General features: G+C 38.3%; 1 protein-coding gene across 3 annotated transcripts in view; it reads left to right on the top strand.

Annotated features, from left to right (window-relative positions):
* chd7 (chromodomain helicase DNA binding protein 7) overlaps positions 1–22,393 on the top strand; it is a 249,444-nt gene extending 227,051 nt beyond the window's left edge. For 2 of the 3 annotated variants that reach the window (XM_080194188.1, XM_080194189.1), the window contains exons 30-38: positions 2,544–2,752; positions 3,824–4,573; positions 5,619–5,779; positions 9,116–9,340; positions 10,966–11,412; positions 13,434–13,658; positions 17,187–17,327; positions 19,163–19,267; positions 19,821–22,393. In XM_080194188.1, coding sequence (XP_080050314.1) covers positions 2,544–2,752; positions 3,824–4,573; positions 5,619–5,779; positions 9,116–9,340; positions 10,966–11,412; positions 13,434–13,658; positions 17,187–17,327; positions 19,163–19,267; positions 19,821–20,741 — 3,184 coding nt within the window. In that variant the 3' untranslated portion in view covers positions 20,742–22,393. The remainder of the gene's footprint in view (positions 1–2,543; positions 2,753–3,823; positions 4,574–5,618; positions 5,780–9,115; positions 9,341–10,965; positions 11,413–13,433; positions 13,659–17,186; positions 17,328–19,162; positions 19,268–19,820) is intronic. The other variant, XM_080194190.1, reaches the window with a different exon arrangement.
* The last annotated feature ends 3,185 nt before the right edge of the window (positions 22,394–25,578 follow it).

The following is a 25,578-nucleotide window of genomic DNA, read 5'->3' as shown; positions in this document are numbered from 1 at the left end:
ACACGCGCACGTGCACACACACACAGCAAAGGAATGGGATGGTCCTTCATTTGGTGTTCCGGCTATGTGGTTGGCCTCTGCAAAATAATCGATGACTCTTGCACTACTTTTCAGGCAGCCTGTAGAAAATTTGCAATCAGTTAATTTCAGAATATGTAGTAATTTTGGAACAACTTCCATTTTCTTTTTGTGTTCAATCAGGTCCGGAGCTTCAGGAATGTTACCCTAACAATTGTTCTTCATTATTTTGTCCCAAAAACAAAATAACCTACCAGCTTTTAAAACTCAATTTTTCAGGCATAATTTTTTTCAAAGCCATAAACTACCATTTGACCCTTCTGTAAACAGTCCACCATGGTCAAGAGGTTTCCAACTTATTTTAAACAGCTTAATCACCTTTTGTTGTAAAATGCTGCCATTTCCAAGAACAATGGCAACCAAAATCCTTGCATTATAAGCGATGCCATTTCCAGGAACAATAGCAACCAAAATCCTTGCGTTATAAGATATTCTTCTAGAATATTTTTGGTCCTTGATAACAAACAATTTTCCATGATTAATGTTTATGACATGGTAAATAAATACCTTAAAAATGAAGTCACTGTTTTAATGGACCAAATGCAGTAACCAAAAGCCTACAAATAGCATGATGATAAATAATTCAATTGTTTTAGTGATGTTGCTTGAATGACATATGTTGGTCAGGACACTTCCAATAATGTCTTGGGCTCTTTTACATTCAACTGAATGCTCAAGTTTCCCAAGAAAAGACTAATATCTCATTAAAAGATGGTGTCGCTTATGCACAGTTCTACTTTGGAACGCCACCTGAAATTTTTGCTGAAATCTCTGGAGTGGGGCTTGAACTTATGGCTAATATGATAGCGCTACTTCTGAGCCAAGGCTGACTCTTGCTGCCTGCCTCTTTCAGATTCTTTAATTTGAGGAAGTCCAGGCACAGTCAGACCATTAGATCTCGAAATATGAATTTCGATTGTGTGTTAATTTGAATGCTTCTTCTCTCTCTGATTTGGATTAGTAGCGAGAATTAAGCAGCAGCCATCTAGTAACTTCTAGCCCAAAAAAACTTGGTTCTTATATTTCAAACTTCTTGACACCAAAGAATGAGTTAAACAAAACCTGAACAGATGAACGTTGGGACCATGGCGCTTTTGATGACGATTCTTGAAATGGCTAGCTTAAGGCAAGCTAGAATTTCATCAGCAAGCTTTTAGATGAGTGCCTGTCTCCAAGAAATTCACATGAAAGGCTTCTAAAGACACATGGAATTGCTTGGTGTATGATCTTGTTAACCTATTTGTGTGCTGCATAAACAATTTTATCCCAACTTAAAATACTGCTGAGGAGCTACTGAATTTGATGGTGAACATTATTTCTGACCCTAAGCACTGTGAGTTTATGTTTCTTGTCATCACTTCTCAAAGTGAGATATGCAAGAACTGTTTTGGAGTTCCATCCTTTCTTTTGAAGACTATATCTGAAGTTCCTTTTTCTCAGAATACAAAGCAAAGTTTGACTTAAACATCTCTCACGTTTTTCCATCATGGCGGAAAAACCTAGGACATTGGCACCAGGCTTCTTCACAGTTCTGAATACAACAACTTCCCATAGGGCCATTTTAACTTGATTTTGCCCATAATCTGTTGCTGAAGTCAGCTCACGTATCACCTAAACGCATGAATTTAAAATTCTCATCATTGTTTTCAGATCTCTTTAGGACCTTGCCTATTCCTTTCTCTTTGATCTTCAAACAGCTCCACAATTTCATCACAGCTCTGGTCTCTTGTCTAACTTCCGTTCCCTGCATCCTATGCTGGCAGACCATTTAGAAAAGCCAATTTCTTGTTCTCTCCTAGAGCCCCAGTATTTTTCTACCTCCAGTCCTCCTTTAAATCCTTCCTCAAAACTCACCACTTACACTGAGCTTTTCAACATTCCTCTAATACCACCTCTTCTGCTTGGTGTTCATTATTGCTTGGTTACACCTCTGAAGATCTTTCCATAGTGCAAGTAAATGCAAATTGCTTTCAGTATTTTTCAAGGTAGTCCAGTCTCACGAATGAACGCCCCTTCATTCTCACTTGATTTATATTTCTTGTCTTGGTATATGCACTAAGGGATACCAAGTGCACATTTTGCATATTTTCTGTGTAGAATGAAACTCCAGAGGGGCAAAGTCCCAGGATTTCTGACTGCTACGATTAGCAGTCTTAAATTATGTTGAAATGTAACTCTTAGAACATTAAAAAAAATGGAATTGTCCAAGCCTTGCTACCTGTTTTGATGGGATTTTTCTCAATATTTCTAAGGACAGTAGCATTTTCTAGAGATGTCTGAGATTTGCTTATTTGTATTGTAAATGATTTAAACAACTCAGAAATGCATACAGTATTTCACTTGTGGTAACATTACTGTTCCAAACCTAATTTACAATGTAATTAGTTTTCCACTACGAGTTTTCCTATGAAAGACTGCAGGATTTCAGTGCCTTTCATTAATTTAAATACGTTTCTAAATTGCAGATGGACCAGGAGAGAAGAGGCAGACTTCTACCGTGTTGTATCAACCTTTGGTGTGGTTTTTGATCCCATTAAGCAACAGTTTGAATGGAATCAGTTCCGTGCCTTTGCTAGACTGGATAAAAAGTCTGATGATAGTTTGGAAAAGTACTTCAGTTGTTTTGTGGCTATGTGCAGAAAAGTGTGTCGTATGCCTCCAAATCCAGGTGAAGGTAAGATGCCATAATATGGATTCAAAACAGGTGGAGAGAGTTAAAATACAAATATCAGTGAATAGCAGAACATTCTTGAGGGGCTGAAGGTCTGCTCTTGCTTGTCTGTGATGTAATTAATGTTGCACAAATTTAAAATTTTTCTAGTTTATGTCCTTTCATGCTTCTACAGATTGGCATTTGCAGTAAACCTGCAAAATAATCTCAACTCTTGGTCACCAAAGATACAGGTCCTGAATTTCTGGTTATCTGTTTTTTGTATTTGGGGTGGGCATTTGGTGGTAGAAATGTAGTGGAAAAGAAACAAAACAAGTTCTTGACACGTAGTGCTAGAGGCAGGGATAGGCTGTCTGCCCACTGGCGGACTGGTGTCAAAAGAGGAGAAAGGTTGGCATTACTAACCAGATTTTCTGATGCTTCCAGCTCCTTCTCTAATTGTATTGGGTGCTGTATCTTATTGGTACAATGGAAAGGTGCATGTATAAGCCAGAAGATTGTTCCGAGCCAGAATCCTGCCAAATTTCAGTTGATCCTCTCTGATACTAATGCCAATCAGACAAATTTTTAAAAGCTTTGCAATCTTTCCTTTTGACTAGTTTTCAGTTTAAACATTTTACATTCATCTTCCTGCTGCAAGCATAAGAAGCTTATTTTATTTAAATGTATACCTCATGCAGCATAATGTTATAGAAAATTACAAATCTTGTTTCCTACTAGTCTGGAAGCAGAGCAAGATCACGAATATTCAGACTTCCAGTAAATTGTTTTTGCAATACTCACTGTTTTGTGTTTTATCTGGAAGTTTCACATCAGCCTTGTAGACCATTTAATCAGGAAACCATAGTACATATTTGGCAGATTATTCAGTGCTCACTTTATGGCCTGAGCTGGGTCACATATCCAAGTCAGTCATTTTGGATGGAAAGGGTTGGGATTGCTTTCAGAATATCCATTGATCTGAATGTGATCTGTGCAATATGAGAGCCCAAAGTATAAAACTTCGGAAGCAGCAACTGAAGGGAACTGGATTTTGATTTTTGCATTTATGTAAAGACTTTGTTTTTATTAAAGAGTCTGATTCCACGATTTTCATTGAGCCAATCACGGAAGAACGTGCATCTAGAACTTTGTATCGAATAGAACTTTTACGGAAGGTTCGAGAGCAGGTTTTGCTTCACGCTCAGCTCGATGAACGGCTCAAGTTGTGCCAGCCAAGCATGGATCTGCCTGAATGGTGGGAGTGTGGCAAACATGATAAAGACTTATTGATTGGTGCTGCAAAGCATGGAGTCAGTAGGACAGACTATCATATTCTAAATGACACTGAGCTTTCCTTCCTGGATGCCCATAAAAACTTTGCTCAAAACAAAGGGGCTAGCCAGCGGAGCAGTACGCCTTTCCAAAACCAACCTGGTGCCTGTCTGAGCCAAATGCCTTCTGTTGTCCCATCCACATCAGTTCAAGAAGAAAAAAGTACAGAACACACTGACTTTGATGATAGTAAAACTGATGATGGACTAAAATGTCCTACATCCCCATCTCAGGAAGAGGAGAGCACAGTCCTTGTTAAGGAAGATGGAAAAACCAATTGTGATGAGAAAATACATTTTGATTCACAATGTCAGGATATCTCGGGACCATTGTCTGTGAAGGTTGAGCATGATACTAAAGAGACTTTAGACGTGAATGCGAAATTGCTTGCTGACACTGATGAAAAAGAATTGAGACCTAAATTACCATTTGAGAAAGGGTCAGAAGACGACGATGATGATGAGGAAGAAGATGATGACGATAAATCAGAAGAATCATCCCAACCTGAAGGTATGGTGTTGAGTTTCAATATTTAACTAACCATTTGCTTTCTAAAAACTATGTTAATTAGTAGTCTACTCTCATCTGCAAATTATTTTTATTAAGATAAAGATTTCTTTTCAGATAAATGAACAAATGAAAGGACCATACTTTTTTCTATTTTTGCACTTTTAAGATTGTTCAACATAATGCCAACTTATTCCTATCTTATACCTGAAAATAATCCTGGTGAAAATGTGTTGAAACATATAGTCAGTCGGATAATTTAAAACTCTTTGCAGTAATGAAAAAAAGCTACGAATTTCCATCATGTGTACCTAAATAATGAGTGTCATGCATTTTTCTCAATTAACTTGGAACAACTCCACTCCCATTGTACCCAGGCATTAGGCTAACTCCAGTATTAAAGCAGTATATCACAAGAGATGTATGTGGCAGCAGTCAACTTTGTGGGCTTTGTACCAGTGTTGCCCAAACAGGCGCCAAGGTATGGCGACTAGGGGATTTTCGAACTTAATTGCACGGTTAATATAAGCCTACTTGTGACACTAATAAATAAACTCTACCATTTAGAAGGCCACGGGCAGCAGACCTCAGAACTCCACCATCTTCAAGTACCTCTCCATGTGTCATCCTGACTTGGAATTATATTGCCATTCCTTCACTGTCGCTGGGTCAAATCCTGAAATTTCCACCACTGCGGAAACACAGTCATCAAGTTCCACTGCACTTTCACAAGCATGACTTTGCACAATTTCCTCAAGGGCAATGAGCAAACTTTTAAAAAGTACTTACCAAAAAACTGAAATTTGTAGCTGGCAGCTTATACCACAATAGTCGATGTACTCTATAAGTGTCTTGGTGACTGCAAGTCGTACTTAACGTCCTTTTACATAATATGTCCATATAAAGTAGGCCAGTACTGCTGTAAAATACTTTAAATTACTTCACTGGTAGATTGTATTTTACTTTTGTTGCTGTTGAAACACACTTCAAACTGAATACAAGAACATATTGATGATAACATATTCAAACTGTGTGGTTTTCTTCTCAGCTGGTACTGCTTCCCAAGGCAAACATTTTGATGAAGAAAGTAATGCATCTTTAAGCACGGCCCGTGATGAAACTCGTGATGGCTTCTTCATGGAAGATAGTGAACCCACAGTTGCTCAGCTTCTTCACGAGAGAACATATTCGTTTTCCTTCTGGCCAAAGGTTATTTGGATTCTAAACTTTGAATTATAATTCATGGTTATACTGCACTAAACAGAACTAAATTTGAACCAGATTTATTTAAATCCAATTTTTGACCAAATTTTGGTTACTTTGAACAAGGTATTGAAGTAGGGTGTTGTTGATTTTGTGTCCTTTAAACCATGAACATTATTTTATCATAAATAAGGTCATGGTAACTGAAATAATACACTTCCCAGGAACTAGAGCAGTTTCTACTTCTGCCTTCTCTTTTGAAGGTTTTTCTTTGCTTCACTTCAGCCAAGAAACAATCTTAATCATTAGTGAAACCCAAGAGTTGCCTGTAACTGCAATTTCCCTTGCCTGCTCCACCCTCCCATCCACCTTTTGGTAGCATTGCATGTCATCTCCTACAGTCAAACAAATGAGATCTGGACTTCAATATGTAGTAAGCTACATGTGAAAACTTATATTCTATCATACTGCCCCAGTTTGCTGACCATGGTCTAATCCTCCCAAAGTTCTTTTGGTGCATACTCACATTTTAAATTGATAAATATGCAATCTTCTTTCTCCATCCAGTGCAAGGTATTTTAGCTTTTATTCAAAATCACAAGCAGAGAGTCAGTATTTTAAACCTTGCCTATCATCACTTGCTATATAAAAATATGAATGTATGGACATTTCTTTCTTTCTACAAGTATTTATTTTTTATTTGTGTTGCCTGGCAAATGTGGTAACGATGTATTGCAGTTATGGTTTTACTTGTCTCAAAGTATGAAGCCTACATGGTATTCATTCTTGCCATTCCAACTTGGCATCATGACCACGTGTCAATCCTTAGCATGCTGTAATGCTCCAGTGAAGCCTAATGCAAACTCAAGAAGGAGCAGGACCTCATTTTCTGATTAGGCACATTATAACCCTCAGACTCAATATTGAGTTCAACAACTCTAGACCTTTCTTCTCCACCTTGACCATTTTAAAAACATTTTTATATCCAAAACATTTTTTCCCACAATGCAAAATCATGCTGTCCCCCACAAGGCATCTGTCACTTGTTCTACAACTTTTGTTATCACTGAACATTGACTGTTATTCTCCCATTGCTACATCCTGACATCTTACCTTTATGTAACTATAAGAACCTTCTCTCTGACATTAACACTTGCTCTGCCTCAAGAGCTGCATATCTTTGTTGCAATCTCTCCTAGCTCCCACCAATTACTGACCTTCTACTCTACTCCAGCTGCTCCGCCCCAATACACTATATAATCCATCACATTACCCCTCTTTAGCTCTGAAGAGTCAAACAGATTCAAAACCTTAACTCTCTTTATTCTCTTCACAGATGCTGCCAGATCTGCTGAGTTTTTCCAACATTCATTGTTTCAGATTCCAAAATCTACAATATTTTGCTTTCATTATTCATTTTCTATGTTGTATTAACTATACGTATGTTATATTTTAAGCTGTTCCATGGTGTTGTTATAAGATCTTCTAGTGTTCTGGTGTAGCAATTGGTGAGGTGCTAATTAAGATACTCAAAACATCATGGATGGTGTCTCCCGTCTCTTTGTCTCCTGTCTCTTTCCCCCCCCCCACCCCCCGCAAAAAATTCAAACTACCATAACATGGGGAATGGGAGTCCTCCACACTGGTCTTTTGGGTGCATTGAGGATTGCAATCTTTCAACAGTATAGGGAAGGTGAGTGGGTGAATGAAAACAAAAAAAAAGTCAAGTGAAACTGGCTTCAGAGCACCTGGGTACTTCATTTTGCCAGTGAACTGGGAGACCTCCTTCCACCCCCACAGACGTTGGATCTAGTCCATGTTCTCTCCCCACACCAACACTGATCACTGGCATCGGGCCATCATCACCCTCCCAATGAGGTCCCTGGTGGATGTGTGACAACCCCCCAACTCCACGCATAGGCATGCGCCCCCACCCCCCTCCTACCCCTCAGAGCAACTTGGCACTGCCCGGGTACACTTATAACTGGCACAGGCAGCATGCCAGGTGGGCATGAACTGTGACAATAATAAATAAAGTAATGAGGTGGAAATCTGATGTTAATAAGCTTTGTGCCTTTTCTGGGCGCGAAGTGGTTCTTGCCAATAAGAAAGATGCGCATTAGATTTTTTGGCATCTTGTGCTATTTCGGTCTGACGAGCTGATAAGATCACACCCCATTTTGCCCATCAATGCCTATCACTAATCTGGTAATTTAGCATCTTTCCAGCATGACCATGATTTTGCCCACAATACATAGCAAATTTTTCGAAAGATGTAGCATTCTTCCAAGATTGATATGTTAAACTTTTCACTAAATTCAATCTATATGCACTTGTTAACTAACTTTGTAGTAGGAATATTTAATCTATCAACATGAATTAATATTTTATGTAGATAATCATATCATTATCCATCTGTGTTTCCTTAATAGATGCAAAGCTTCAGGTTCTTTAATGATTTATCAAAACTTATACTTTCTGCTGTATCTATCTTATACTGCACACTCCTAGTGTTGACTGAGCCCTGTGCCGTAAGTGCCTAGCAAAGCATCTACAGAAATATATTCTATTACTCAGGCTAAATGTCTGTATTCTATTTGCTATTTTAAGTGCTTTGCTACAATATCTGGATGTTGTCAATGACCCTGGTTACTTGGAATCCCCTATACTAATCCAGCTCCAAGTTAAAATGCTTCACGGATTTTCTAACATGCTTGCAATGCTTTTCACTTATTGGTTTTAAATTTAATTTGTTTGTCCAATTGAATAGCTAACCTCTACTGCTCTTCCTATATAAATGTCAGCGAATTTCTTGCAAATGGAAGGGCATAGAAATTGACACCTGTAAGACTATGATCAACAACACCTCAAAATCTAATGAACAGTCTTTGCTTTCTACCAGTTAACTGATCACCAGATTCTTATGAGTTTTTGTTAAATTTTCCGTGCAGGTTTAGCTAATTTTTTTTCCGTGAGATCCTTGTAGTCCCACTATAACTACCTCAAAGAAGTCATGGGTTAATCATGTAGAATCACCCTTTTAAATCTATTTGGACTTAAATTATTGCTGTACAGGCAAGCTTGAACAAATGTACTCTGGTTATATAGTGCGAAATACTCTCCACAGGCACACCCAAGTTTTAAAAGACAAAATCTATAATTTTACCACATGTTTGTAATCCAGGTGCTTGTTGCGCTTTACTAAAATATTAGTATGTAAAATACCTGATTTCACTGCAGCTACACACACACTTTATGTGACTTAAGTAAATGTTTACTAAAACCTTAATGGCACCACTGTTCCAAGAGTATCTATTTTAACAATTACGTTTTTCATTTCAGGATCGTGTAATGATTAATCGTTTGGACAATATATGTGAAGCAGTGGTCAAGGGAAAGTGGCCTATAAATAGGCGTCAGCCATTTGATTTTCATGGCATGATCAACTATACACCCACATCAGTGGAAAGCCCTTTGCCAAGGAGGAGTTTCACAGAACTCTCCATGGTAGGTCAAGGGAGCTTCAGTGCCTGTGAAGATGTAGCTGGTTCTCCTCAGGTATCAAGGGTAGGTGTTTTAATATTATAGCTGCACAGTGTCAAATATATTTTAAATAAATGGAACAGCAAACCTGAGGTGATGTAGAGCAGAGAAATGAAGTTGCATTTTATTTTCAGTGGTGAACTACACTTCAGTGGTTTTCTTTTGCCACACGCCACCCTGTTCCAATTTATACAAGGAAGTGTGTTCTTGATTGGTGGAGGGGGAAGAAGGACAAAATTGAATGTTGACTTCTCGAGCATGAACTACAAGTTGAGAGTATTAAGTCACTTTTGTGGTTTATTAATATTCTTAACATTGTTGGTATAAACGCTATCTAATTAATGACCTGGAAGATTGCTGCCAGAAGTTAGGTTGGGATGTCTTCTCCAGTACCACCATCCCTCACCTTTACTGACCACGGTGTTCAGAAGCAAAAAAAAAACCCTTCATGCCAACAGGAACTTTAAATTAAAGATATCTTTGAGAGTGTTTATTTGGAACAATACAGATCACTATTTTCCATGGTGCATAAAGTACTAAATTTAATCCAGTTCCATTAACTTAGCATCAAGTTTTGACATTTTTCAAAGTTGTATGTTCTAATTTCAGGATTTTCCTTCACATCCTAACATTTTATGCTAAACATTATTGCTAGAAACCGCTGACCACATTTGTAACTGGGATTCTGCTGTGTCACGACAATGAATGAAGTTTTGTCTGTGTCAAATTCTCCATTCGCATAAGCAGCACATTAAGACAGATGAGATTGGAGAATCCTACCCTATGATGCAGCATTTTTTGAACGTTTGCATGTAAAAATACTAGACAATCTTCAAGCTATGAAGTTCAAGGGCGGGTGTAATTGGACCAGAACAAGTAAATGTAATTCAGTTTTGATTTTGTATTATCCATTAATCGTAATGGTTATGATAATTGTGAAGCCAAAATCGGTGGTGTTTTATCATCTGCATTGCCTTGGAATACCAGATTCTCTTAGCATCAAAGTCCAAGGAGTTAGGGGAGACCAAATTAAGATGTTACAGTACTACCACTAGTAGGAGGGTCCAACAGCCATGGCATGTTACTATGGGCAGTAGTCACTGTAAATGGTGACAGTTTATAATAAAAGGCTTGATACAGTAACAGAAATATGACAAGAAGCAGTGCAAAAAGTAAGATTATTGCTAAACTATAGATGGTGTAAGGATTGGAGCTAATATCATTCATTTATTTGGACTCTCGCATTTAAATTAAAATTGTGGTATTCTTTAATGGAAGGCGGCGATAGTTGCATTATGAGGGTCACAACTTAATTGCTCAGTGGTACCTTTTAAAAAGATTCCATTGCTCTCCATTGAGAAATTCATTTGTTTCAAAAGTACTCTGGCATGAAAACTTTTTTGCTGACGTTCATTTTTCCATATTTGATCAGAAGAGATTTGGTGCAGAAAGTTTTATTTCAGATATTTTCTTAGCTAATGGTTGATTTTTTTTTAATGAAACATTAGAAGGACCTTGCATTTTCGAAGTGGCAAAAACAGACTTGTACTGAATGGGAATAGGTTTTGGACTGAATGGGAATAGGATTTGAACTGAATAGGAAAAGGTTTTGGATTCGAAATGCAGAGTCTGTTTTTCTCTCTCTGCAGGATGATGTATTGAACCTGTCAGTTCCAAGGCAACGCAGGAGACGACGAAAGAAGATTGAAATCGAAGCTGAGCGCGCTGCAAGGAGAAGAAACCTGATGGAGATGGTAGCTCAGCTTCGTGAGTCCCAAGCAGCCTCAGACAGTGGACAGGAGAGAGCTGTGGACTTATCAAAAGCCTCCAGAGAGGCAAAAAGTTCTACCTCAGTCAGTAACCTTTCTGTTAATTCCAAGTATGTTTTGCCGAATGCCTCTGTGCCAGTATCTGATGCCTATAAAGCCCACATAGAAATGCTGCAAGCAGGCCTTTCACGAACACCAACTGGACTTATGATAAATGGTTCACTAGTTGATGGGGAAATGCCAATAAAAAGGAGAAGAGGAAGAAGGAAAAATGTTGAGGGTCTTGATCTCCTATTTATGAATAACAAACGGACATCATTAAGTGTGGTAAGTAAGCTGAGTAGTAGTAGTGACATCAGCTGGTATTAAAACACGCAAATATTTTGTTGAACTCCACTTGAATAGTATTGGCCAAACATACTGGGATAACAGCAGGAATGTATTATTTGTCTTTTAATTTGTTCAGGGGATGTGGACATTGCTGGCAAAGCTAGCATTTATTGCTCATCGTTATGCGCTGAGAAATTACAGGTAGGCCTTCACAATTCGGTGGCTTACAAAGTGACTTAAAGGGCAGCGAAGCATCAGTCACATTGTGGGATTGGATTGCACATAGCCCAAGCCAGGGAAGGGCAACAGATTGTATTCCCTAAAGAAGAATAACAAACCAGTGGTTAGATTTTAGGGCAATTTGACAGCTTCACAAAAGTTTATTGGTCTTAGGTTTTTAATTCAGTTTTGGTTTTAACAATTCAAATTCTCAAATTGTCTTAAGAACATAAGAAATAGGAGCAGGAGTAGGCCATTTAGCCCTTCGAGCCTGCCCCGCCATCCAACAAGATCATGGCTGATCTGAAGTGGCTCAGTTCCACTTTCCCGCTTTCTCCCCATAACCCTTAATCCCCTTGCCTACCAAAAACCTACCTACCCGCGTCTTAAATATATTTAGCGAGGAAGCCTCAACCACTTCAATGGGCAGAGAATTCCAGAGATTCACCACCCTTTGAGTGAAGAAGTTCCTCCTCAATTCCATTCTAAACAGCCACCCCTTATCTTGATTGGGTTTAAATTGATACTGTCTGAAGTATGAGCCCAGACCCTACTTTTTCCATTTTTGCTAACTTAGTCTGGTTTTAGATGGGCTTTTAGCGTGGGGGTGGGGGGGTGCAGTTACAGTTCAAATCTTTGGTATAAATCTAATGTGGGGAGGAGCTATACAATAAATGGCAGAACCATCAGGAGTATAGACGCATAGAGGGACCTGGGGGTGCAAGTTCACAGATCCCGAAAGGTGGCAGCAGAGGTGGAGAGGGTGGTGAAGAAGGCATATAGCATGCTTGTCTTTATTGGACGGGGCATAGAGTATAAAAGTTGGTATATGATGATGCAGCTATATAGAATGTTGGTTAGGCACATTTGGAATACTGCGCCCAGTTCTGGTTGCCACACTACCAGAAGGACGTGGAGACTTTGGAGAGTACAGAAATGTACCAGGATGTTGCCTGGTATGGAGTATCTTAGCTACGAGGAGAGATTGGACAAACTCGGGTTGTTCTCCCAGGAAAGACGGAGGATGGGGGATGACCTAATAGAGGTGTATAAAATTGTGAAAGGCATAGATAGGGTGAACAGTGGGAAGCTTTTTCCCAGGTCAGCGGTGATGAACACAAGGGGTCACAATTTCAAGGTTAAGGGGGCAAGGTTCAATACAGATGTCAGGGGGACATATTTTACACAGAGGGTGGTGGGGGCCTGGATTGCGCTGCCAAGCAAGGTGGTTGAGGCGGACACGCTGGGGCCGTTTAAGACTTAGCCACATGAACAGACTGGGAATAGAGGGCTACAAGCGAATGGTCTAGTTGGGCGCATGAGCAGTGCAGACTTGGAGGGCCGAAGGGCCTGTTCCTGTGCTGTACTGTTCTTTGCACTCAATAATTTCCTGAGTTAGATTGCCATTTGTTTTGGTTACCCCTCCTTCCCAAATCACTTTGCATAAATACAGAAATGACTGTATTACTGCATTCATAGAACTGATGCAATGAAACTAGAAATCACCTTTGTACTGAGAAATATTCAAGTCTCTTGCTGATAAGATAATTGAGGTTTAATCTAGAATAAAGCCAAACCCCATAAGCTGCTGAGCGGTTTAAGGTCACTGACATGTACTGTGCTGAAGTCATAAAATAACAACCTTGATGTCCCCTGTAAAAATGGAGAATTTGGACATGGCAACATAAGAATGAAAGTATTCTGTTTGCTGAAATGCCTGCCTTGGGTATTCATATATAAAGCCCCCAGTGATGCAGGGAATTAGCAGTTTGTAAAATATGATGCATTTTGAATTTCAGGACGACGCGGAAGTGACCAAAGCTTTTGAGGAGAGCACACAGTCAGCGTCACAACCAAGAAACATTCCATCCCCTGGTCAGTTGGACCCTGAAGCACGCATCCCTGTTATTAATTTAGAAGATGGAACCAGGCTGGTGGGAGAAGAAGCCCCGAAAAATAAAGATTTGGTGGAGTGGCTGAAAGTTCATCCATCTTATACTGTGGATATGCCTAGTTATGTACCAGTAAGTATAGCAATGCAGATATTTACATGATATGTTCAAAGAATAGTATTGTTTACCATAGAAATTTACACGTATTGCACGAGTATGTTTTTGTACTGAATTTCCCAGTTTATAGATTATAATTAGATTTTCCCATTTTTAGTATTAAAATTTGCTTTTGTGTTTGTGGCTAATATTACTAGTGGAATAAATAATACATCTTGAATTTTTGAAGTGGAATAATATTAAACATAAATATGTTCACTTTAATCTCGATAACATTCCAAACATTGTGCAAGTAAGTATCTATGCAGTAATTGTCTACTTCCATTAATTTGAAGAAAGCTCAGACCCTCATCCAAATCATATTTCTTTTCAAACCGCCGTTCCAATATTTGTAGGTTTCAGATAGCATCAGTCCTTTTCAAACTTTCCTTCATGGGACACTGTACATAGACAATAAAGCAGTCTTGGGAGCTCCAATCCCGACTTTCAAAAGATGTGTCAACTACCCATAGGAAAGCTATGTTATGCTTTTAGGAAATGTCTATTACTGTGAAACATACAACTTACCAGTAAGTTGTCAATTATAGAGGAAAAGAGAAAAGCATAGAATGCAGAATTAGTATACAGTATGGTCAGAAACTGAATCACCTTGCAGACTAGTTGGATTTGTTTTGGAGACCAGTGGTTTAACCATTAAGTCTAATCCTAACTAACGTAGGTGGGAAACTTGTTATCTTATGGAGTAGGGCCACAATTCCACACATTAGATTATTTCGGAGCTACGCTCAGAATCACAGTATAAGGCTCAAACTTAATGTCAAATGTGGCTTATGCATATAAATACTGGAGATCCAAAAATTTCAAATCATGAATACAATGGTCAGTGCTGTTATGAATGGTGCCATTCAAACACAAGTCTGTTTATTTAGCACTACACTGTGAGAGTTTACTTTTTCCTTTCCTCACCAACCTCTCAACTATCGCAACACAGAAAGATGTCTACAGGCCACATCAATACGTGAGCAATGATCAAATGTTAAAGACCCTTTAGTTCAACTAGTCTGTTGCACATACCTTGTGCATCACAATATATACATTCTCCATCCACCAAGACCATGTGATCACCCGGGAGAGACAAAAACGCACAAAATCCCTGACCAATTTCAGGGGGGAATGCTAAGACGTTCAACTTTGATCCTCCTAGTTGATCAAAACCAGTCCAGGAGATCGGTTTGGTCTGGAATTCCCTGCAATGTTTATCTTTAGTAAAAGATGGTGTATGTCATAACCAGAATGGATCTAGTTCTCACTTTTGAAACATCCACTGCAATGACTTCTGTTCCAGAGGTCCACTGTTCCCTGGGTAAAGAACCACCTCCTGATAACTAACCTAGATCTAGCCTCACGCAGCTTCAAATTGTGACATTTGGTCCTTGACCTGTTTAATTAGAATATACTGTCAACTAGAACACAATATTCCCTTCATGATCTGATTGAGGCTTGTAACATAATGTGCAAGTGTACACTCCCTTAAAATGTACAGTCCCAACTGTTTTAGCTTATCATGAAGTAAAATACTTTATGCTGGGAATTTGCCTAGCGGCTCCTCCTTTTTCCAAAGCCTCAATATCACTCTTCATGTGTGGAGATCAAAGCTAGATACAGTTAAGCCTGACCAAGGTCTTGTATAAAAATGAAATATAAAGTGTATCATTCTTTGTTACCAGCCTTATATCAGGTGCGTAAATATAATTCCACTGTTCTCAATTCCACAAGACCTGTTGCAACAATTCACAAAGCTACGGTTTGCTAGCGTTAACAATGACATGGGTGCAAAAACTGAAGCATTCATATGAAATTATGCTGTTTTCAAACTTGCCACAATCTGCATTCATTGAAGTTGATATATCTGGGCAGTTTAATTTGATCCTAAGATTTTGTTTCATCTGTAACACAGAAGCTAATGCAGCCAGTTAATGTTGATAGCTTCGAGTTGAAGCTGTTTTCCATTCAGATTACCATGATTCATCTAGCTGCTGAATTGGTTGTTTACAAAAATTCATCATAGTCACCAATTTTATATGGGAGATGGTGCTGTGAGGTTAAAAAAAGAGATCAGTTCTTGAGATAATGCTTTCCAGTTTCTTCAGTCTTGGTTTGAAGTTTGAATTTGGGGAAGGTGGCAGCATAGTGGTGGTGTGTGTAACCAAAGGCCCAGGCTAATGTTCTGGTTCAAATTCCACCATGGCAGCAGTGAATTTAAAATCAGTTAATAAATCTGGAATTAAAACCTAATCTCAGTAATGGTGTCCATTAAACAATTGTCATATAAATCCATCTGGCTCACTAATGTCCTTTAGGGAAGGAAATATGCTATCCTTACGTGCATTGGCCTATATTTGACTCCAGAGCAATGTGATTGATTCTTAAATATGTTCTGAAATGGCCTATTGGGAATGCTGTCTCACAGACTGGTCAAGCAACAGCCTGAATTGTCATACATTACTGAATCGCATCTTAGAGACAATGTTCAGACACCACCACCATCAATGCTGGGTACAATGCTGACACTATCCAGAACAAAGCAGCCTGCTTGATTGGCATCCCATCCACCACCCTTAAAAATACACTTTCTCCACCCCTGTTGCACAATGGCAGCAGTGTACCATCTACAAAATGTACTGTAGCAGTTTACCAGGGCTCCCCTCTTGGCATCCTCAACCACTAGAAGCACAAGCACAAAGGTTGTGACCGCATGGTAACAGCACTACTTGCTCATTCCCTTCCAGGCCAAACACTATCCTGGCTGGGAACTTTATATCACCATTCCTTCACTGTCATTGAGTCAAAATCCTGGAACTTCCTCCTTACACCACATGGACTGCAGTGGTTTAAGAAGGGAGCTCACCATCATGACCTCAAGGGCAATTAGAGATGGAAAGTAAATACTGATCTGACCAGTGACATCTAAATATGTGAAAAAATAAATTAAATTGACATTGTTGCTAATCCCGACACAGCTCCTCCACTCTATGCTGGCAATCACTTTGAATCTCTCTGCATTATGTAGTACAAATTTTTGTCCAAAATTCTGCACGTTCTCGTTCTTCCATTAGATCCTTTATCTCAACTAAATAAGCCACTCAGACTCTGATTTAAAGCAGGAGCAAAATCAAAAACATATGACTGCACAGCAGCAAGTACTGAATATTGTAGTTGGAATATTGGCCATATCATTTGTATCCTGTGTAGATTTGTGGAAATTGTTCATTTGGAACAAAGTGCAAAAGCATAAATTTTTTTTCTCCTCTTGGAGCCTTTAACATTTATATTTTAATGTAATGGCCAAATCTATATAATTCAAATACATTGATTATTGCTTTCTCATCAAGTAAGTATATGAAGTAGAAAAGTTACTAAAACTCTTTTGTTTATTAGGAATTCCAGCCATATAAATATATATTCACAAAGCTATGAATGCTTTGTTTGAATTTGTATTACCCAAATGAAGCAAGTGATTTTTTTGCCTTTTTCCTTTCACAGAAGAGTGGAGAAATGCTGTTGACCCCATTTCAAAAACCTAAACAGAAAAGGCATCGCTGTAGAAATCCTAATAAACTGGATGTAAACACATTGACAGGAGATGAAAGAGTGCCTGTTGTTAATAAAAGAAATGGGAAAAAGGTATGGCTGGGTAAAGAGAGAGAATTGCTAATCTGATTGGCAAGAATTTGAGTCATTTTAGCTAATTTATCATTAGTGTCAAATTAGCTCCCCTTTTACACTGCATTGAAGTTTCATAATAATTAGCATAGCAGTCAGGACAGTACAAAGGGTGATGTGCTAATATCTTAAGCCAGCCATATGTATAATGGGAGATAAGTTTTTATTAATTGAACTGAATGAATTATTTTTGAAGTGCATTGACTATTGTTTATAAGAAGAAAATTGCAGGGTTACTGGGAAAAAAAATTCGGGAAGTGAATCTAGGTGAGTTGCTTGCAGAGAGCTAGCACAGACACAATGGGCTGAATGGCTCCTTTGTTTTAATCAGTCTATGATTCTGATCAACATGACAGCCACTTTATGCATAGCAAGCTCCTACGCACATCAGTGGAATCGATGGCCAGTATTTTTGTTGAGGGAGACAGGTTGGCTGAATACCAGGAAAATGGTACTCTTCTTTGAATAGCGTCATCTGATTTTTTTTATATTCACTTGGATGCACTCGAGAATGCAACCTACTCCTAGTGCTACTCTGCTCAGGTTCTGGAGTAGAGCTAAATCAGATTACCTTTTTACTGTCCATTATCTGAACCAAGTTGGCGGGGTAGTCCTAATTTCTGGTTGTTTGATTTGTGAATTGTTTTAGCAAGTGTAAATATAAAATAAATTAAAACAATTAAATGTTTAAACATACGGTAAATAAAGGACCATAATGTAACATTTAAAAGCCAAACCTAACTGTTTGGGGTGGCACGGTAGCACAGTGGTTAGCACTGCTGCTTCACAGCTCCAGGGACCTGAGTTCGATTCCTGGCTTGGGTCACTGTCTGTGTGGAGTTTGCACATTCTCCTCATGTCTGCATGGGTTTCCTCCCACAGTCCAAAGATGTGCAGGTTAAGTTGATTGGCCATGCTAAAATTGCCATTAGTGTCCTGAGATGTGTAGGTTAGAAGGATTAATGGGTAAATATGTAGGGATATGGGGGTAGGGCTTGGATGGGATTGTGGTTGGTGCAGACTCATTGGTCCGAATGTCATCTTTGTGCTGTAGGGTTTCTGTTATGTTTTTATGTTTCTAACATGGGACTTGAATGATTTTTTTGGGTATTTTATAATATTTATAATGGGAAAGTAGTTCTAATTTTTTCTAATTTCCATTTCTGTTAATACTTCATTGCAATCTGTTAAGATTTTTGTTTTAGATTGAATTGGCTTAACAATACAGTTGGTTAGCTGCGAACTTTGTCTGAAAAAAGCTACTTTGGCCATCTGTATATACTTAACATCACTAGTCTAAAATTTATTGAACAACATGATCTTTATTTTGACAAGTGAATTTTGTAAGTTGGCTTTTACATGAAAAATGCTCTCAAGTGTCTTGTCTTTGAAACTGAAATTTCAAAGATGCTGATGAAGCATTTTAAATGGTTACAATGACAATTTTTGTGGGGGCAATTGTTGCATTATGGTAATCCACATGGTGGAGCTATTGGAAATTAATATGCATATTTCCTTTTTTCTATAATCGATCATCTCATTTCTTTATATTCTGTGTAGTGATGATCATTAGTTTTTGGAACATGGCAACTTGTATTCAAATTTTGCCAACTGTCACTGAAAGTATGTAATGATTTCTTTCACAATAGTTTGCATTTTCTTAGTAGAATCCAAGAGAAATTTCTCTACAAAGTAATCTGTATAAAATATGTGTATTCAAGTTTCAAGTAATAAATTGGAAACCCATGTTATATGCTACAAGAGGTATTAATACTATGTTTTCCAAAATTTGTTAGATGGGTGGTGCGATGGCCCCACCAATGAAAGATCTGCCTAGATGGCTTGAAGAAAATCCTGAGTTTGCTGTTGCACCTGATTGGGCTGATGTTGTCAAGCAATCTGTAAGTGTGGCTATTCTTGTCATGAGTCAGTCTTGGCCAAACAAAATGAATGCATTCACTCAGACTATATAAAATGTTATTGTAGTCTTTTGACTTTAGGAATGGAGCTTTGTTTCAGTATTCATTCAGCAACGATTAATTATTTAGTGAGTGACCACGCTTTCAAACTGGATCAATTAGTCATATTGAGTAGCTACACTTTCTGTGAACTAAATTGTAGCATACCACAGTTGATTTGCTAAAGCGCTCTTTAAAATATTAATCTCAAATTATGCAAAACAATATCAAGTTGAGTTGGTTTGATGAAGTGTGATTTTTGAATAGCAAATGTCTACTAATATGGTTCATAAATTCTGCCAGAAAAGTAATGATACTTGAATACTTCTGGATTTTAGATGTTGTCACTTGTGCTATTAGTTTGTTGATCAGCACAATATTTATTGGATGATGTTGGGAAGAAGCATTCATTAGTTGCCCCTAGTGTTTTGATTTGGGGGTGTTTTGTGCACTTTAGGCTTCATTACAATGACACCGATGATCTTTCTTTTTCCAGGGTTTCCTGCCAGAATCCATGTTTGACCGTGTTCTCACTGGACCTGTTATTAGAGAAGAGGGCGCAAGTAGAAGAGGGAGAAGACCGAAAAGTGAGATTGCCAAAGCTGCTGCTGCTGCGGCTGCTGCTTCAGCCTCAGGAATAAACCCACTACTGATGAACAGTCTCTTTGCTGGAATGGATCTAGCGAGCCTGCAGAATTTACAAAACTTGCAAAGTCTTCAATTAGCTGGATTGATGGGCTTCCCATCAGGCCTTGCTACAGCTGCTACAGGAGGAGATGCAAAAAACCCTGCTTCTTTACTACCACTGATGCTTCCAAGCATGGCAGGGCTGCCCAATATGTTTGGACTTGGAGGCTTGTTAAGCAACCCCTTGACTGCTACAGCTAGTACTTCCTCAGCAACATCGGGTCCAAGCGAAACAGAAAGTGGCATTTCATCTAAAACAGAAAATGATAAAGAAAATGATAAAGAAAATGAAGATAAGGAAATAAACAATGCTGAACCTACAGTTGATTCTACTAATGCAAGTTCAAGTTCGTTCACAGCTCCTGCCACCACTGGACTTTCTAACAACCCTCTTGCTTTCAATCCATTCTTGCTTTCTACTATGGCTCCTGGATTATTCTACCCATCCATGTTTCTTCCTCCTGGGCTGGGAATGACCTTGTCTGGTTTTCCTCATACTACACTGGCTGGACTACAGAACACAATAAGCTCAAATGATGATAAGGAGGATAAGACAGATGGCAAAACTGAGGACAACAGTTTTATTGAAGGAGAAGCCAATTCAGATGACAGTGATCCTATGGGAAGCCCTAATAAACCAGCAGATTCTTCCCTTGTGGAAGATGAATTGGCACAGGTGACGGGGTTGGACTCAGTTGAGGGAGAAGATGATGATGATGATGAGGATTAATTACATTTCCAGTTACTTAAGTGTTTTAAAACTCTTCAAGTCGTAGTCCTACTGTTTACATATTCATTAAATGTCCACACATAGTTTTTTAAGCTATCTCTGTAACATAGTGTAGCAAAGTTCCAAGTCATGTTATGCAGATGTCAAAGATGTCTTGGTCATAAGTATTATGCAGTGCATTATTTATTATCCTAGAAGCGATATCAAGTTCAAAATTGTGTCAGAATTTAAGCAATGAAGTTAAAACAAATGCTCTGCTTTTCGTTTTTCACCAATGGTAATTTGTGATGCGCAGCAAACTTCAATCATGGCATGTGATTGTTAGTGACCGAAGCAGTTTCTGCTTATAAAGGAATAATGAAGATGTATATTTAACATTGCTGTGAAGAGCACAGATGGACAAAAGTCATTGTAGAACATATCATGCCTATAGATTTGACTGTAAATAGAGTCCACACTGACAATCCCCACGATAGTGTGAAGGTCTCACCCCAGAGGCACAGCAATAACTTGGCAGCTGTTGAATGTTTTTTAAAAAAAAATCTGGACAATAAAACGCCTAAAGGGTGACCACAATTTCTGACTTATACTACAGTTGATTTGCATTGTCTCATGATTTTTTTTCTTGTAATGCACTGTTATAAACAAAATTCAGGTACATTTCTCTAAAGAAAGGACTTTGTTACTTTAGCCACAAAGCTAAACAGCATTACCTCAGTTCTACTAGCATTGAAGTTTACAAACATGACTTTGTAAATGTATGTTTTCTTTGTTGTGATGTTTTTTAAAAAAAAATTGAAAACTGCTATCATGTAAGATAAGATGTAAATTGCTGCCAACTGTAGTAACAATGCTTTTAATAAAAGTGACCCATGATATGCAGTGACATGTACTGTAGAACAAGCAAAAGTCTAGAGAAACCAAATTATGATTGGTATTCACTAGTTACATTGCTTAGTAGCAATAGAAACACACCATATTCTGGCTCCTGGAAAGGTTTTTTTGGTTTTATTGGTGAAGTAAATGTTTACAAATGGACAATACATGTACTTAAAATACAATGAAATTTAGCTTTATTATTAAACCAATTCAGTATTAGGCTTCCTGGTTTCATTATATTCTGTTCTCTTTTCAAAAATGCTGACATACTGCGTAGCTTTACCATAAATAATATTTTAGTAGGGTCTGAAGTCCAGATCTATCAGATTAAGTTGACTTTCTCATTCAACAGACAGCACATTATGTAGCCCGAAGCGGCAAATATGGTGTAAGCTGTGGATGAGCCAAGGCTTGTTTCTTTAAAAAAAACAAATGAGGAGGAAGGAATCCCCACTCCATTATGTTGCAATGCTATCCTTCTACCACTGTTACGTGGCAGTGACAGGTGGAATTATTCAGTTTAAATAATGGAAAGCTCTGTTATGGATCAGAGTGAGTTTAAGTTTGGTTAGCCTTAGTCCAATTTCCAACAAATACTATCCAAAACATACAATAACTTGCTTGAAGAAGAACCTTTTGAAATTGTAATTTCTTGTGTGATGTGAGTTACAAGTTTTTCACAATCAGTGAATAATAAATCCAGTATTGCAACTTTCAAAAGGAATTCTGTTTGAAAGTGTGAAGTTGTTTAAGATTTTCACTCCTGGAAATTTGTCCCTTGCACACAGATGTTAACCATTTTTTGCTAAATCTGAGTTACTTGAGTATACATTAAACCATGAAAAATTAATTCGGTAGCCAGTACAATTTATTCACATCTTTTGTATTCACCAGTAATTGACAATTATATACAAAACCCATGAGATACTAAAGTTTATCTAGCTTCATATTATTAGCACCGTCTAATGCTTTTATCTGTTTTAAAACCATTTTTGGTTAATATGCTAAGTGGGGAGTAAGTTTATTTTAGTTTTCACTTTTTCAGTTGTTTTCAATGCTGCTCAGCTTTTTCAATTCACCAATCACTTGAATTTTGAGAATTTTCTAAGAAATTAGAGTTTAATTTACAAGAAAATACTCTGGCATAAAACCATAAAATATAGGAGCAGAATTAGACCATTCAGCCCATTGCGTCTACTCCACCAATCGATCATGGCTGTTAAGTTTCACGACCCCATTCTCTCACTTTTTCCCCGTAACCTTTGATCCCCTTACCAATCAAGAATCTATCTATCTCTGTCTTAAATGCACCCCAATGATCAGGCCTCCACAGCCTTCTGTGGCAATGAATTCCATAGATTCACCATCCTTTGGCTGGAGAAATTCCTCCTCATCTCAGTTCTAAAGTGTTGTCCCTTAACTCTGAGGCTGTGCCCTCAGATCTTGGAAATGGAAAGTAATGGAAACATCTTCCCTATTTACTGTATCCAGGCTTTCCATTATTCTGTAATATTTAACGAGATCCCACCTTGTCCTTCTAAACTCCATCACGTGCAGACCCAGAGTCCTCACACGCTCCTCACATGTCAAGCTCTTCATTCCTGGGATCATTCTTGGGAACCTCCTTTAGACCCTCCAGGGCCAATACAACCTTCCTTAGATACGGGGCCTAAAATTGCTCACAATTTTCTAAATATGGTCACATCAAAGACCACAGAAGGTTGAGGCATGGGAAGGAGAGGGATAAGTAGGGAATGAAAATTACATATTTCAACTTTAAAATGTTAGAAAAATAGCCCTGAATGGACGACCATTAGCTGTGAAGTATTTCTGTTTTAAATTAAGAATTCTGCAGCAGATGGCACACAGTTTCTAAGATGCTCTTCATTTATTCATTTTGTATAAATAACTTTTATGACCCAAATGGAAAAGCTGTTAAGGCATGTTCAGTGAAGGATTTTGTGCTATACCTAAAACATGCAGCATTTGTATCTTTCTCCTGACATTGACATTAAATTTAGCACGCAGGAGTTGTTTTTCAGGACTAATTGGGATTTTGGACTTAATATCATCGCTATCAACTAGTTCTTGCTATTTTGTCAAATCATTTCAAATCTCAAGACTACTTCAATGGTTAGCCTCCATTCTCGCTGATGCTGAGACCCAGCATTCAGTAACTTGCTGCATTGAATGATCTGACCCAGACTATAGCTCGTCATTATCACTAATTTGGCCAATAATAGTTACAATATTTAAAACGGTATCATTGTAAATGATTCATTCCCCACTGACTGTGGTAAATGGTCTGCATGATGTAAAGCTAAACATGGATTCTTAATCTTTGGATTACTTGATTGATGCCAAATGACCTTAGATTACAAAGGAGCAAAGTCAGATAAGATGTCTGCTACTGACTTTGCTGGAACACTTGTGAAAATCAAGTGAGGATAAACGTGGCCCCTCACGCAGTTTGCCATTTACTCCTAGAGCTTGGTCTGTCATAGACTGGATCATAAGAACTTTGCGTAGACCATCTGGCCCCTTGAGTCTGCTCTTCCATTCAATAAGATCATGGCTGATCTTTTCATGGACTCAGCTCGACTTACCTGTCCACTCACCATAGCCCTCAGTTTCTTTACTGTCCAAACATTTATCTATGCTTGCCTTAAAAACCCTCAATGAGGTAGCCTTAACTGCTTTACTGGGCAGATTCACAAGCCTTTGTGAAGAAGTTTCCTCCTCAACTCAGCCCTAAATATTCCCCTTATTTTGAGGCCATGCAGCTTAGTTCACCTGCCAGTGGAACCAACTTCTGTGCTTCTATCTTATTTATTCCCTTCATAATCTTATGCTCCTATAAGATCCCCCCTCATTCTTCTGTATTCCAGTGAGTATAGCCCCAGTCTCTCCTCATAAACCAACCTCCTCAACTCTGGAATTAACCTAGTGAATCTCCTTTGCATCCCCTCCGGTGCCAGAATATTGTTTCTCGAGTAAGGAGACCAAAACTATACACAGCAGTCCAGGTGTGGCCTCACCAGCACCTAATACAGCTGCAACTGATCTGATTCCTGATCTGTGCCTCAATTTAATTTAAAAGATGTTTCATATCACTTCATACACAAATGCATTTCAAGTCTTGAGTACTTTAATTGATCCAGCATCCATAGCTTTTTAGAATTATACTGGATTTTCACTCCATTTGTATGAAAAAAATGATTTGATTCCACTCCCTCTGACCTAGTTGTATGCGCCCTTGTGCTGAATTACTCCACCAGACGAAACGGTTTCTCTGTACCTACCTCATCAAAACCCTAATTTAAGAATTCAATTCAAGGGAATATCAGTCAGGTTTATGCAGAATTTAGTCTCATAAACATTGGTCACTTTGTAAGAAATTGGGAGGAATGTTTGCAAAATCATGTAAACTGTCAAAAGAGCTAACTATACATTCTTGGCAAAATACAAATTCTCCAGTTGTAGGATTGTGTGTACTCCCAAGTCCTTTTATTTACAAATTTCATACCTTATAAATCTGTCTTTCTATTCTCATGACCAAAGTGAATAACTTCTAATTTCCCCTATTATAGTTCATCTGCTACCTTGTTGCCCACTCATCTAACCTGTCTACATCTTTTTGCAGCCTCTTTGTGTCCTCCTCACAGCTTGCATTTGGCCTTGTTTCATCAGCAAACATAGATATGTTATTCTAACTCCCTTCATCTAAATTATAAATAGCTGAGATTCCAGCATTGATCCTTGGACACTCCATTAATCATAGCTTGCCAACTTGAAAATGCCCTATTTATTCCTACTCTTCACTCCTGTCTCTTGATCAATCCTGTATCCATGCTAATATATCAGCCCCAACTCCATGTGAGCCATTATTTGGTGTATGGCACTTTGGCTAAATGTCTTTTGTACATTCAGGTACCATAAATGGTGATTTATAACACTA

The sequence above is a fragment of the Carcharhinus amblyrhynchos genome, chromosome 8 (assembly GCF_965287045.1).
Source record: "Carcharhinus amblyrhynchos chromosome 8, sCarAmb.v2.hapA, whole genome shotgun sequence".
NCBI classification, from domain to species: Eukaryota; Metazoa; Chordata; class Chondrichthyes; order Carcharhiniformes; family Carcharhinidae; genus Carcharhinus; species Carcharhinus amblyrhynchos.
Note: the sequence above shows the minus strand (reverse complement) of the source record. Positions and strands in the feature narration are given on the sequence as shown.